The sequence below is a fragment of the Perca flavescens genome, chromosome 5 (assembly GCF_004354835.1).
Source record: "Perca flavescens isolate YP-PL-M2 chromosome 5, PFLA_1.0, whole genome shotgun sequence".
Taxonomy (NCBI): domain Eukaryota; kingdom Metazoa; phylum Chordata; class Actinopteri; order Perciformes; family Percidae; genus Perca; species Perca flavescens.
In genome coordinates, this window is record NC_041335.1 from 12,859,916 (window position 1) to 12,873,169 (window position 13,254).

Below are 13,254 nucleotides of genomic sequence, written 5' to 3' on the forward strand. Positions count from 1 at the left end.
CACAAAACGTCCAACCTTAGTGATGTAGACTAAATGCAACAGTGAATAGTTAGTCTAGACTAGATTGGTGTTTTACTTGGTAATTAACTCTAGCAGACGGTTTAGATGGATGACTGTAGTGCATTTCCAGACATAAGATGTACTTCCTAAGGCAGCCACAAGGGGTAACCGTGACATAAGACTGTAAGTAAAACCAACCCAGAACAAGGCTATAAATCTGTCCAGCACACTCGGGATGACAGAACAGCGGGGACAGCGTTTGTTAATGATAAAGTAGTCTGTTTACCAGCTGACATAGTTACTGGCTAACTATGAAAGACAAGCTGACGAAACAGCAGTAGTTTATTGAAGGTAGGGTCGGTATCGTAGCTAATACAAATAGTTTGTGTTGGCACTAGCAGTTAAGGCTAACTTTACGTTAGCAACCCCACGATTAGCTAGCTACTGTTAAATCTAAATGTTCATTTTAAGTTTACACAGCTAACGTTATCGAACGCACAATATATTTGGTTGTAACGTTAGATCGCATTTAAGTTCTAGAGATAACAGTAGTTGGGAAGTTTAACTCGCGTCGAGAAATCATGGCGTCGAGGCGGTTTAGTTCGACAACATATGCAGAGGAGCAGTTCTGACTTTGGGCTGTCAACAAGCTCGCTGACGTTAGCTATCCTGGCTAGCCAGCTAGCTCTCTTGCTACCATGGCCAAAATAGAGAACGGTCGTCAATCAGTGGACACAAGGAGTATCCGGACTATCAGCAGCAGTCACCTCGACGATGAAAGCTCTTTGGGATCAGACTCCGAGATCAACGGATTCACCAGCGAAAGACAAACCGATAAATATGGATTCATTGGTGGGGCACAGCAGCACACTGAGGAGTCGTAAGTTTCTCTCAACTGTACAAATGATGACTTCATCTGTGTTGTCTTGCTAGTGTATTTCAGCTAACTAAAATATGGGAGGTACGTTTTTTATTTTATTTTATTTTTAATCCGCTTGAGCCAAACATGTAGTGCAGGCTCTGTTCTATCAGTTCTGATGATGACATACCACACGTTGTGTTAGTGTTGTTGTCTTGGTGCCTTTGCACAACAGCTCCCAACCAGCTGCGTGGCACCAAGTGCTTTTTATGCCCAGTGTTTGCGTCACAGAGTATGGCAAATACATAAAAGGATGGAAATGGAGAGATAACATGTAGCATGATTCTTCATTCCGACGTGTAAACCATTTTGTCATAGATGTATTACTTACTACTCAGTCTTTTGTGGTGTGTGTGTCGGGGGGGGGCGGGGGGAAAGCAATTCACGCCGTCTTGTTTGTTTTTCATTTGAATCAATTTATTCATACATTTTTGAGGCAAGTTGCAGTGTTTTTTTTTTATAAGAAGGCCTTTCTTTCCCCCCCCCTCCCTTTTTAACTGGGGGCCTTAAGCCCACATTGCAGCACTGAAATAGTGGAAGGAGTTGTGCCAAGCACTGGCTGGGAGCTCCCTGTTTTCTGGAGTTTTGGCAGACTTGGAGCCACAGCTCTGGTGCCCCGTTACTAGAGGGCCTCTTTTGGCTCACAGCTTTATAGGTGGTCTGATCACAAACCCAGGTTTAACTTGCACTGTTTGGCAGTGATTGAAAGTAACTCATCATTGCTTTAAGGTCTTTAGAAGCTGAAGTTGGAGTATCACATATTGTTGTACTGATCCCCAACATCCTCCACTACATATTTCTTTTTTTAACTGAAAGAGGGCTGTCCCAAGTTAAAAAAAAAAAAAAGCATTCTTTGAAGAGGTTCAAAACCTACAATTACAGACTTGCGCTCATGGGATAATTACATACCTTAGTAAAGCATAAGGCCTCATTCATAATGTAGCTTAGACTTGCCTACCTTTTCTTTTTTTCTTCTTGAGAATATCATGTGCAGTGACAGTCCCTAGTTGTTCTTGCCTGTAAAAGCTTAAAGTTGATTTACATCATAAAACGGTCAAATCCTCACTGAAGCTCTCTGATGTTAAATGGGCTTTGCTATTAAATCGGCCAGATCTGAGTTTGTCTTTTATAGTCCTCAAAACAAGGTTTGTAGTTAATTTTGACTCCGTTTACTGACTGCATACGAGTGATGGCCACCCACGCGGATCTAATGGTACATGCAGGAAGATGATGTGGAAGTTTTCTTTTCTTTTAAAGATGTTCAGTCTCATTTGGTGAAAAAACTATGACATTTCTTTCTTTCTTCCTTTCTCCGTTGTGTCCCCAGAGCTCAGGATTTGCCCCCAGAGGTGCTCCGGCAAAGAGAGGTGAAGTGGCTCGACATGCTCAGCCACTGGGACAAGTGGATGATCAAGAGATTCAATAAGGTCAACACCAAGTATTATCTCAATAACACAAAATGTCAAGTGGCTTGTTTGTCTTGTATGGTGCTAGCCATGGGGATAGGCCACATCTGAATTTGGTCATTTTCTTTCTGAAGGTTTTCTAGAGCCGGTATGTCAGCTTTACCACTATTGACTTTAGGCAGTAGTTATTCCGTCCTGACTGAGTAGATTGTATACATGATCAGACAAGGCAAATGGCATTGCCAAAGTATTTGAATGCAAGTACTAGGCTGTTGTGGACACATTATTTGCAGCTTCACTTGCCTAGCTGCTTTTGTGTGAAACGCTCTCAGCAATTCAGCACCGAGCTGCGACTTCATAGCGTTTCCATGAGTCAGCAACAGGGCAGGACACGACCCATCCCATTATCTCCCCATGTGACAAATTGACTGTCTCAGATTCAGGGTGGGGCTATAGTGACTTTCTATGAGACAGCCCTATAATAAAGGTGCTTTGACTACAAAGTATAGCTGAGGTCAAATGCAAGAAAGCTTTTCAGAGCGAAAAGCACCTTATGAGAAGAAGAAACGGGGTAGTTAACTGCAAAACCCTGTCCCATACCTGACGAGGTCAGGGTTTCTGATTCCCTTATTGTGCTCCTTCAGTTTACAATAATGTTGCAGCAGTCTCTCTTTGGGGAAGTGTGCCAGCTTCGTATAAGAAACAAACAGACAAAATAATCCAGAAATGGTCATGCAAGTCAAAACAACATCAGTGTCAGTTCAACTCTGTGTGACTCTATATATGAAAGATTAAAGCTGGTTGGACAGCTGGCCCAAGTTATGCTTGAGGTATTCCAAGGTAATTTATAGTTGTTCACTACTGTACATAGTAACTACATAGAGTCTGGGTCCATTAAGGCCACCATATTCCACTTCCATTGAGATGCAACGCCAAGCAAAAAAGTTAAATATCTCGGTAGAATTTAAGTGATTATAATGTGCACGTGAATAATGCAGTCAGTGTCCAGGTATCTTTGACCAAAATTGGTTTAAGTAGATATGAAATCCTACCTTACCTTATGCCGACCTTACACCAAACGACTTTCCAAGCGATTCCACTGTCACAGACAAATGTCCAATCTGGGAATGAAATCCAGAGTCTTGCTAGAGTTGGGACGTGCTCCCATTGTCTCAATCGTTTGGTCTGAGGTGGTCATAAAACTCATTCCGAGCTGTCTTAAGTCAGTCTTTTTCCATCTAGAAGTACACCCAAAATCAAACGTGATTGATATTATCCTAAGTTTGAAGTCTTGGTAGTAAAATCTTCTAGTCAATGTCTAAAAAAATTCTTTGACATGATTGTCTTTAGATGTGAGATAGTGTCACCCTTTAGTCTTTTCACAGTCTTCTAGTGGATGGTAGGCATTAGCTGTAAGGCCCCTCTAAAGTGATGTTACATTTTTTTTTTATGTCTTTGAACAAATAGTGGCCACATAGCATTTTTCACAGTAGACAGTGAGCTGTTACTCAGTGGTTTGAACTGTTAACTGCATTTCACAAAAAAAAAGGAACCAATACCAAGTGACGGGTCTAGAGCTTTCACCACTGACTGTACACACTGTACCAGCGTTTCTTGGCTTGTGGAAAGCCATTGTCAAACTAATTCCCTTTGTGTCCTGCATGATTTGGTGATCCCTTGTTCTTCTGTGGCTCAGGTAAGGCTGCGGTGCCAGAAAGGAATTCCTCCTTCTCTCCGAGGCCGTGCATGGCTCTTCTTGTCAGGGGGGAAGGTGAAGAAAGAGCAGAACCAAGGAAAGTTTCAGGTCAGAGAGATTTCTCTTTCACTTCCTCCTTGCAGCTTCTTTTATGTTGTATTTTGGGATCATTTCATTTTTAAATTCCATTTGAAATTGTAACTGAAACTGTGGCCAGCAGTGTTAGTTCTTTGGTTGAGAATCCTGATGTGTTCTACAAAGGGCTGGAGCCAATTCCTGTTTGGTTCAGTAAGTTCAAAATGTAAAATGAAATGCTTTTAATAGCTAACAATAAAGCTTTCATTAATATTCAGCGTAGTGAAATACACATCCTTTAAAGAAAGAAGTATTTCTTTGTTGAGTCAACTTTAGAGAATATCCACGTTCTTAATTGTTTACATTTGAAAGCACATTGCCCTCCATGCTGTTAGTGTGTCCTACAGAGATCTCACAGTCTTCTCCATGTGTTTTTGTCAGGAGCTGGACAGCCAGCCAGGGGACCCCAAATGGATAGATGTGATTGAAAAAGACCTCCATCGGCAGTTTCCTTTCCATGAGATGTTTGTGTCACGGGGAGGACACGGGTACGCCGTCTGACATGATGTAGTCTCGCATTGCCAGACCTATCTCCACAGCGCTGTGGAGTAAGGTCTGGCCACACCACACATACATTCTGGGATTAAGGGGGGGAAAAAAACGCTCTGGGTTGTGTGCATTTCTTTAAACCAATCCCAATCATCTTGGGCGGCGCTAAGCTCCTGACCCAGTGACCATGCCTCTGCAGATATTAGTATTTGCAAGTTCCTTCTCGCCTCTACAAATACTAATATTTGCAGAGGCGAGAAGGAACTTGTTTTGGTGACACATTTGCATCCTGCAAAAGGAAACGCCACATACAATATTAAATTAACTGTTCACACAATACAGTAACGTGAGTGAGCTATTTAAATTCACTGGATACTGTACATGGTTAATTGTAACTTGCTCTTACCAGTGTATTGCCATGTCTACGTCGTCCACAGCAACCCCACGCCATTTGTTAGTTAGAGAGTAAATGCCGTAAACATATTCTTTGTAACTCTTTACAATCATTCCTCGGACAAACCAAATTTTCTTCAAAACTAGCCATTTTCAGCGTGTAGCTTGCTAGCTCGAAGTTTGTTGTTGTTTCCTGAAACGAACAAGAGTTTGAGAACGGCAGCACACAGAGAGCGGAAGGTGAGGGACATCAGGCTGGCAATTATCCTGGAAATGTACTTCAGTCGATCCAAACTAGACATGATGTGACTTTGCACGCTGGGAAATAATGACCCCGGTCCTGTTTGACAATCAACTTGATAGTTTAACTGTTGTCTGCATTGGTGTTTTGACGCTCCGCAGGCAGCAGGACCTGTTCCGTGTTCTTAAGGCTTACACTCTGTACAGACCAGAGGAGGGATACTGCCAGGCTCAGGCTCCAATCGCTGCTGTGTTGCTTATGCACATGCCTGCTGAGGTACGTCCCTCCACCGCAAACACCATATAAACCGCCATGTTCGGTGTGAGTGTCACCATCTGTTGGCAGGCTTTGTAATACTGCGTTGGCTCCGGAGTTATTGGTTGTCTGGGCCAAGTTCTGAAGGCTTGTTAATATTTTGGTCTTTTAAAAGTAAAATCCACCCGTAAATCTCACACATGCTTTCTTTTTTAATCATATTTTACAGCCCTGATAAAATTTCTGACCTTGGACAAACTGCAAAGATGATGTCATCTGGAGATAAGTCCTGGAGCTGCTCCAGAGACTGAATAATAGTTAGAACATTGCACACTGCAGCCATGGTGACTTTTTTTGGGGGTGTAGATCAGGCCCCTAGGAAGTGTGCCGGGCTTTGTACCCAATTTGGCATAGTGGCCGAACGGTGGAATTACAACTTCCGACACGTGATGTCATGGGGCCCAAAAATACTACTTACATGGCGAGTGAGACGTCTGTAAATCAGTAGATATATATATTTGTTTGAGCGTCACAACCCTAGCAAAATCACTCGTTTCACTATCAGAATTTGTTCTATTTGGTCCCATAACATTTGGAAAGTCTAGAAGAGACGCATGATTAAATAATTGTATCCCCATTTAAGTTAGTGGAACGCTTAACCAAAAGTACTGTATCCAGGTTTTATTATACATCAATGGTGTAGATTTCTTCATTCAGTTTAGCATTCCAAGCTTAGTTGTTTTAGGTTTGTAGATGTCGTCTACTGATCTCTGCCAATATCTCTTTGAAATGTGAATTTTTGAAGGAACATGACAAAACCAAAAGAGGCAAGTTTATTGTACTTAAAAAATGCAAAATTATTTCAGATGTCAAGGGGAAAGTTCTCTGAAATGCTGTAAAATATGCAAACAAACTGCATAATTAAAGAACAGTAGCAGTAACAAATTAAAACCAACCAACTGGTATACGATGAACATCAACAGAGTGTAGAGGATTGACTTTTGTGTCCTAATGTGACCCACCTTAGTGGTAGAGTTTGTACTGGTGATTTAATTACTATTAAAGGTCCCATGGCATGAACATTTCATTTTATGAGTTCCCCCAGCCTGCCTATGGTCCCCCAGTGGCTAGAAATGGTGATAGGTGTAAACCGAGCCCTGGGTATCCTGCTCTGCCTTTTGAGAAAATGAAAGCTCAGATGGGCCGATCTGGAATCTTCTCCTTATGAGGTCATAAGGAGCAAGGTTACCTCCCCTTTCTCTGCTTTGCCCGCCCAGAGAATTTGGCCCACCCATGAGAGAGAGACATCATGGCTTTCAAACGAGCAAAGTGGCAGTTGGTCAAGGCCACACCCCCACCTTCCATCTTGCCCCCCCTCTCTCCTCCTCAATAGCTACAGACACAGAAATGGCACATCCTAAGGGAAGCTCATTGTGGGACTGGCTCTAGTGGCTGTAATTCTGCACCAAGGTTGAATTTCGGCAAAGAGACTTCAGATACAGTATTAGGTGACCACTGAGGCCTATATAAAAGCATCCAAAAAGCAGCATGTCATAGGACCTTTTTAATGGTAACTTCACAGTTCTTGTCTATAAAGTCTAATTATTTGGTCTTTCACCTTTTTTATGTTATGCTGCACATCCAAAGTGCAAATTATGGCAGAATAAAATAAATGGCTAGATTTTAGCTTCTATAGTCAAAGTAATAAATGTCCAGTATTAACTTTCCTCGCATGTAAAGGTGCGGTAAATGAACAGTTCCTCTCATTTTCCTGACATCATCTGTATGTTTTTCCACAGGATGCCTTCTGGGGGCTGGTCCAAATTTGTGAGAAGTACCTTCCTGGCTACTACAGTCCTGGCCTGGTGAGACTGAAACACACACACACACGCACACACACACACACACGAGATGACATCACCAGGTGTTGGAAATGAATCAAGAGAAAATATTACTTCATCTGACTTTGCGGTTACAACTATAATCCAGATTATCTAACTGGGTTTTGGCTGCATTTTTTGTCAGACCACAATGTGTCATTGGATAACTTGCTTACAACATTTAGCCTGGTGGTTACTGTTCAACATTATTGTTATCTTATCATGTAATCCATTTTAAATGGAAACCAGACATACTAATGAAACATTTCCTTGGATCAACACAGCAACATGATGCGTTTTAGACCGGTTTATTGACCTCGACATGCATATCGGGTTTCAGCCCTGACAACAGAGTACAATGGACTTTGTTTTCTCTGTTAATGCTTTCCTACCTGTGTCTCTTTTAGGAAGCTATACAGCTAGATGGAGAGATCCTGTTCGCTCTGCTGCGCCGCGTCTCCCCGCTAGCCTACCGCCATCTGGAGAAACACAAGATCGACCCAATCCTCTACATGACTGAGTGGTTCATGTGTGCCTTCTCCAGGACGCTGCCCTGGGCCTCTGTGCTGCGCGTCTGGGACATGTTCCTCTGTGACGGTAACAATGGCTTATCGCGGCGTAGTTGCAGTGGTACCAGATGTACCAGATGGCACTAGTACTCAATCACCTGGCTCTTCTTCCTCTCGCAGGAGTGAAGATAATCTTGCGTGTTGGTTTGGTGCTGCTGAAGTGCATGCTGGGGACCCGGGAGAAGCTGAAGGCCTGCCAGGGACAGTATGAAACCATGGAGCTTCTCAGGGCCATAGAGCCTCGATACATGCAGGAGGGCTTCCTCGTCCGAGAGGTAACCACACAGGAGCAGCAACATGGTGTAGTGACAAGGGAGCCAAGTCTTTAACCACAATGCACGTGCTACAAGGCACTTGCTGGCAAACATTCACCCTGCTTAATTGTCCATGCATGAAATTCTCAATCTCTACCAGCTGCAGTAGTTAAAATTAGTTGAGTATTTCCAAAAGCACCGAACCCCCCCCAACTTCTTGCGGCGCCTGTCCATGGGCAGCCCCAGCCCCCTCACTCTGACATCTCTCCATTTGTGCATGTGTGTATTTCAGGCCTGTGTGTAACTAACAGAGTGAAAACAATTGTAATTTCCCTTGCAGGATTAACCCCTGGGTTGTCCGCCCGTCCACCAGGAACTTGTTGGTCTTCTTTTTGACGCTTTTTTAAAAACTTTTTTTTGTCACTTTTTTCAACGCTTTTTTAATTTATAGTCCATAAACCTAATTTACATTGACATTATACAGAAATTATGAATTATTTTGACTCGTAGTTTAAATCAGAGGATGTTGAGGGAATCACAGTTTATGTCAACGTTTAGTCAGGAGACGGTTTTCAAACTGTTTGAAACAGTTACACAAAAAAAAAACTATATAAAATTGAGTAAAACACCCAAAATTCAGTGGAGATAATGATTAATTTTACCTGCAAAGAATGTTGTATAGCTGCCATACAACCTACACCCAAGTTATTTTTGGGTAATTTGGTTGAAAGAAACTCATATTTCTGATATAAAAAACTTTGAAACTGTCTGGCGAGTGACGACCGACGCAGTGTTTGTGAATGCATGCTCAGCCAGTGCCTCACTAGAGAATTGTCATCATGCGCGGCCGTACTACCTTTTACCTTTTTATCAAATCGCCTAAAAACAACACCAGGCTGCTACAGTGTAACCATACAGACCTCTACACACATCAGACTGCTCGCTTGGAACTCAACATTACTCCGTTCTTGGCTGAGATGGACGATATCGTGCTGCAAAAATTTGCCAACGGCTAGCGGCGTAATCCCGATAAAACACCAAAGTGAATCCAGCCTGCATGCACGTTTTTAAAAAAGAAAATACAGTATTTGAATCCAAAAATGTTTATTATATTCGGATCCAGCCATAAAAAAAACTACAACCCAAATTACATTCTTCCGTTGCAGGATTTTCACCAACTGACTTGTCACACGTTGAAGTGCATTTGTTATATATTTAGTATGTATTTTTTTTCAGTTGTTGGGTTGCTATTTATTCATATAAACTACCTAAATCTACCTAAGGAGGCTATATGGGTCATGCAGTTAGTGTTGTGTTTAATCAGTTACAAAATATGACAAAAAAAACTCAATTTTGAGGGGGGGTTTAGATAATATTTTGCCTTGCATAAACTCAGTTTTGTTTATGTCTTTTACTGCAGTTTGCTTGAGAAATTAAGTCTTTGTTATTGAAAAGAAGTCCTATTTCACTGGAATCATCCTTTTTAAAGATGTAGTGGAGGGTTGTGGCGCTCATGAACAGGGATTGTTTAGAAATGCAGCCGAGGAAACAGCAGAGGCTCTTGAGAGCGTGATTTGAAGTGATGCAGAGACAACTTGGGCAGAGTGCTGGCTGGTCAGTGTCTGGTTCCTGTGTCAAGCTTTATGTGAGTCTCTGTCCAGGCTAACAATACCGCCTCTTACATGAAGGGTTGGCTTGAGTGTGGGTGACCATGCATCCAAACCAGCCCAAAGGCCCTTTGGCATTTGCTGACGAAGTCCACATTTTTAACACAATGGCCAAACGTGGAAGGAACATACTGTGTTACTGTATTTTCCAGCTTGAGGGTCATTTTTTTTCTTTTTCTCTGCAGATTTCCTTTTGAAAATGATCTATCTGTTGAAAATGAACATGACTCCAGCTGTGACCTAATGACGTGTCTCTTCCTGCCGCAGGTTCTGGAGGTGCCAGTGACAGCGCGAGACGTGGAAAGGGAGAATCACACCCAGCTGAAGCGCTGGAAGAAGAACCGCGGAGAGCTGAATTTCAAATCCCCCCCGAGGATGCACGGCGCTCGGATCATCATGCTGGCCGAGCCGCCGAGACGCCAGGACCTCCAGCAGAACCCCACCATTGTACTTGAGGTGCCTCAGCCCACCCCGCAGCTGAAGAAGGGGAAGGAGGAGAGGAAAAGCAAGAAGAAGAGGAGCATTAAGAAGTCCCAGCCCATTATGGAGATCCCTAATCCTTACTCTCTTCCCAGCGACCCCCCACCTCCTCCACACTCGGATCCATCAGCTCCACCAGCTCCACCTGCAGTCAGCAGCGAGACGCCACAGACTGAAACAGACCCACCTCACCAGCAGCAAGCGCCTCCTACACACCTTCCCCCTGCCAAAGAATCTCCTCTGCAACGATCCACACAAAGCCTTAGCAGCACAGATCAGGATACATACCTGTAGGTCTGTGTGCGTGCGTGCGTGTGCGTGCGTGTGTGTGTGCGTGTGTGTGCGTGTGTGTGTGAGTAGCACCAGCACCCTTAGGCCAACAATCAGCCAGCCTTGCCAAGGTCTATTATTCCATTGTTCGACCGATTAGTGTTCATTTCATTAATTTTAGACACCATTTCGCCTATATTATCGGTATACACTAGAGCAGCATTGCTAAGTGTACACCTATTTTGATGCTTACGCCATTTCTCCACATGAAGCTGATGTTACCTCCCGTTGATGCTCTCATTCAGAACGCAAGTCTTAGTATTCTGTTCGCAAGGGAGACGTGTTACGGAGTTATTGTGAGCAAAGCCATTTCTTCAGAGCAGTGTGGTTTCAAGGGTTCAAATGGGACTAAGAGAACAATGAGGTGCCACAGCTTATGCAGTTTTTTTTTTCTATACATTTCCACTCAAATTCAACACTATCAAGTTCATGGGTAATACCGTGCAGCAGTGGATGTGAAAGTCCAAGCTACAGGCTTTTCAACTTCTTAAGCCATTCTATTTCATGGGGGGTTTTGTTCACTAGAGGGCAGCCTGGCAGAGGTTTATGCTGTTACACTCCCTGTTAGTAAAGCTGACCACAGCAGGGGTGGGATTCCTTTCAGGATTCACTAACTTTGGGAGGTATTAATCCGAGTTGACGTTTTTTTTTTTCTCTTTCTTTCAGTAAGGACACTTCATTACTTATCATGCTTTATATTCTTAAATTTTAATTGAAAATCCTCTTTCTTGAATCCAGGAGATTGAGTCACACCACACTGTGTTCCTGCAAGTCCTTTTCCTACGTGCTATTTATTGAAAGACCAGTTTAAACATGAAATGTGTTTTTCATGCATGCCCTGCTAGTGCACAAAAGCTCTTTGTTTTTTTTGTGTTTTTTCAGAGTCCGTAGAATTGATGTTTTAACTCCCAATATTCCCTGTGCCAGGCACTTCCAGCCACTTTAGCGCAGCAGTAATTCATGTTGCTCTGGCAGCAGAGAGGAGAACACTGGACATTCCTAACAGCATGACCCATTCCTGCCTTGTTAAAAGCTTGTCGGTCTAAAAGCTGTCTCTTGCCAATTGCAAATCTGTGTGATGTATGTATTTGTGCATGTGTTTGCTGTGACTTCTCGGACAGCGAGTGAGTGCAAATCACCGCAAAAACGGTGCCGACATTCCGCTTGGCTTTGCTCAAATATCCAACTGGAGCAAAGAAGGTCTTGTTTAAAAATATGTTTGCTAGAATTTCCAAAGCAGATCAAGACTGTTGTTTTGAGATGACCTCCGACCGCTACCTGTGACCAAGCGTATTCTGTTAGTACAGTCGAGAGGGATTCATTTCAAGATTTCTTTGGGATATATATATATATATATATATATATATTTTTTTTTTAGGCATTTCTCTGTTGAAAATCTGGCTCATTTCTTTGGGAGATATGTAGACATGCAGTGGTTGCAAGGCTTTTTTTTTTTCTTCAAAACATATTGGACAATCTTTTTATTTTTATTTTTTGTTACAGTCCGAGTTTTGACAAGCACACGTGTAAGAAGTGTTTGTGTATATAATTAATATAAAAAAAAGTCTGCTAAAAGATGCATTTGTTGGGTCAGTTATGAAATAAAAAGCAATGCTGTTTAAAAGAATAACTCATTTTTAAGCAGCCACTTGCCTGTATGCAATAGTCTTTTAGTTGCTTATATTACACACCTGACATTTCGCTGATGTTACATTTTAATTTAATGCTCATTGTGTAGATACAACATGTAAAATAACAATTTGTTTTGTATTGAAATCTATTTTCAATGTGATATGCTATATTTTGTCGAGCAGTTACAGAAACTGCACTGGAGACATCTCTAAATCATTCGAAGTGTCGGACAGTATACCCTCAATCAACATTTGTAACACTAGAAAAATCTAGTAAAAGTGTTGTTTTTTATATTCTAAGACGGACTGGTATTATTTTACCATTCACATTAGGGTTGTAAAAGAGATGTTTAACAACCAAGAGGCAGTACGCATCATCATGAGTTTCAATTTTACAAATAAATTTGTGTTTAAAGCCAACTTAAAACCATTTGTGTTGCATGTTTTATTGATTACCATAAGTTGGGTAAAGGCCTTGTTTCCACCACCAGATGGAGCTCCAGAGTCATCACTTTGAAATGGAGCCGTGGTTTACCTGCATGGTACTGTGGCACCTTCGGGTCTCTCAAAGAGATGTGTTCAATTCCATTTTTTGTGTAGATTTTTCATGTTTCACATCATAAAAATTAAATCAACAGTTATAGACAAAATCAAACCTTGGTCCTCAGTTAAGATTAACCTTTGAACAAAACTCTAGAAAAACTAGCAACTGCATGGAGGAGGGGTGGGGGTGGTGTGCGATCACGGAAGGCTTGTATCATGTGGATGTGCCGAAAGTTGCCATGAAAAACAAATCGCCATGAAGGGGTCCCATTGTATAAAAAAAATTGTTTGACATTTTGGAATATGCACTCATTTTGCGCTTATTTGTTTATTGTTTATTTTGCTCATTGTTTGTCTTTTCTTGCC

At 42.1% G+C, this 13,254-nt stretch overlaps 1 protein-coding gene across 1 annotated transcript; it reads left to right on the forward strand.

Annotated features, from left to right (window-relative positions):
• The first annotated feature begins 149 nt into the window (after nucleotides 1-149).
• On the forward strand, nucleotides 150-12,772 carry LOC114555111 (TBC1 domain family member 10A). The gene is made up of 9 exons (XM_028577236.1): nucleotides 150-880; nucleotides 2,247-2,346; nucleotides 4,022-4,129; nucleotides 4,538-4,644; nucleotides 5,441-5,555; nucleotides 7,334-7,399; nucleotides 7,822-8,011; nucleotides 8,104-8,258; nucleotides 10,172-12,772. Exons 1-9 carry the CDS (start codon nucleotides 699-701, stop codon nucleotides 10,676-10,678), a joined length of 1,530 nt encoding a protein of 509 aa, XP_028433037.1. The 5' UTR covers nucleotides 150-698; the 3' UTR covers nucleotides 10,679-12,772.
• Nucleotides 12,773-13,254: the final 482 nt, after the last annotated feature.

Bases quoted from the DNA above. Each gene is read 5' to 3' on its own strand.
- LOC114555111 (XM_028577236.1), top strand. From the start codon at position 699: ATGGCCAAAATAGAGAACGGTCGTCAATCAGTGGACACAAGGAGTATC. The intron at 4,130-4,537 runs GTCAGAGAGATT...TGTTTTTGTCAG, and splicing joins AGAACCAAGGAAAGTTTCAG to GAGCTGGACAGCCAGCCAGG. The intron at 8,012-8,103 runs GTAACAATGGCT...TTCCTCTCGCAG, and splicing joins GGACATGTTCCTCTGTGACG to GAGTGAAGATAATCTTGCGT.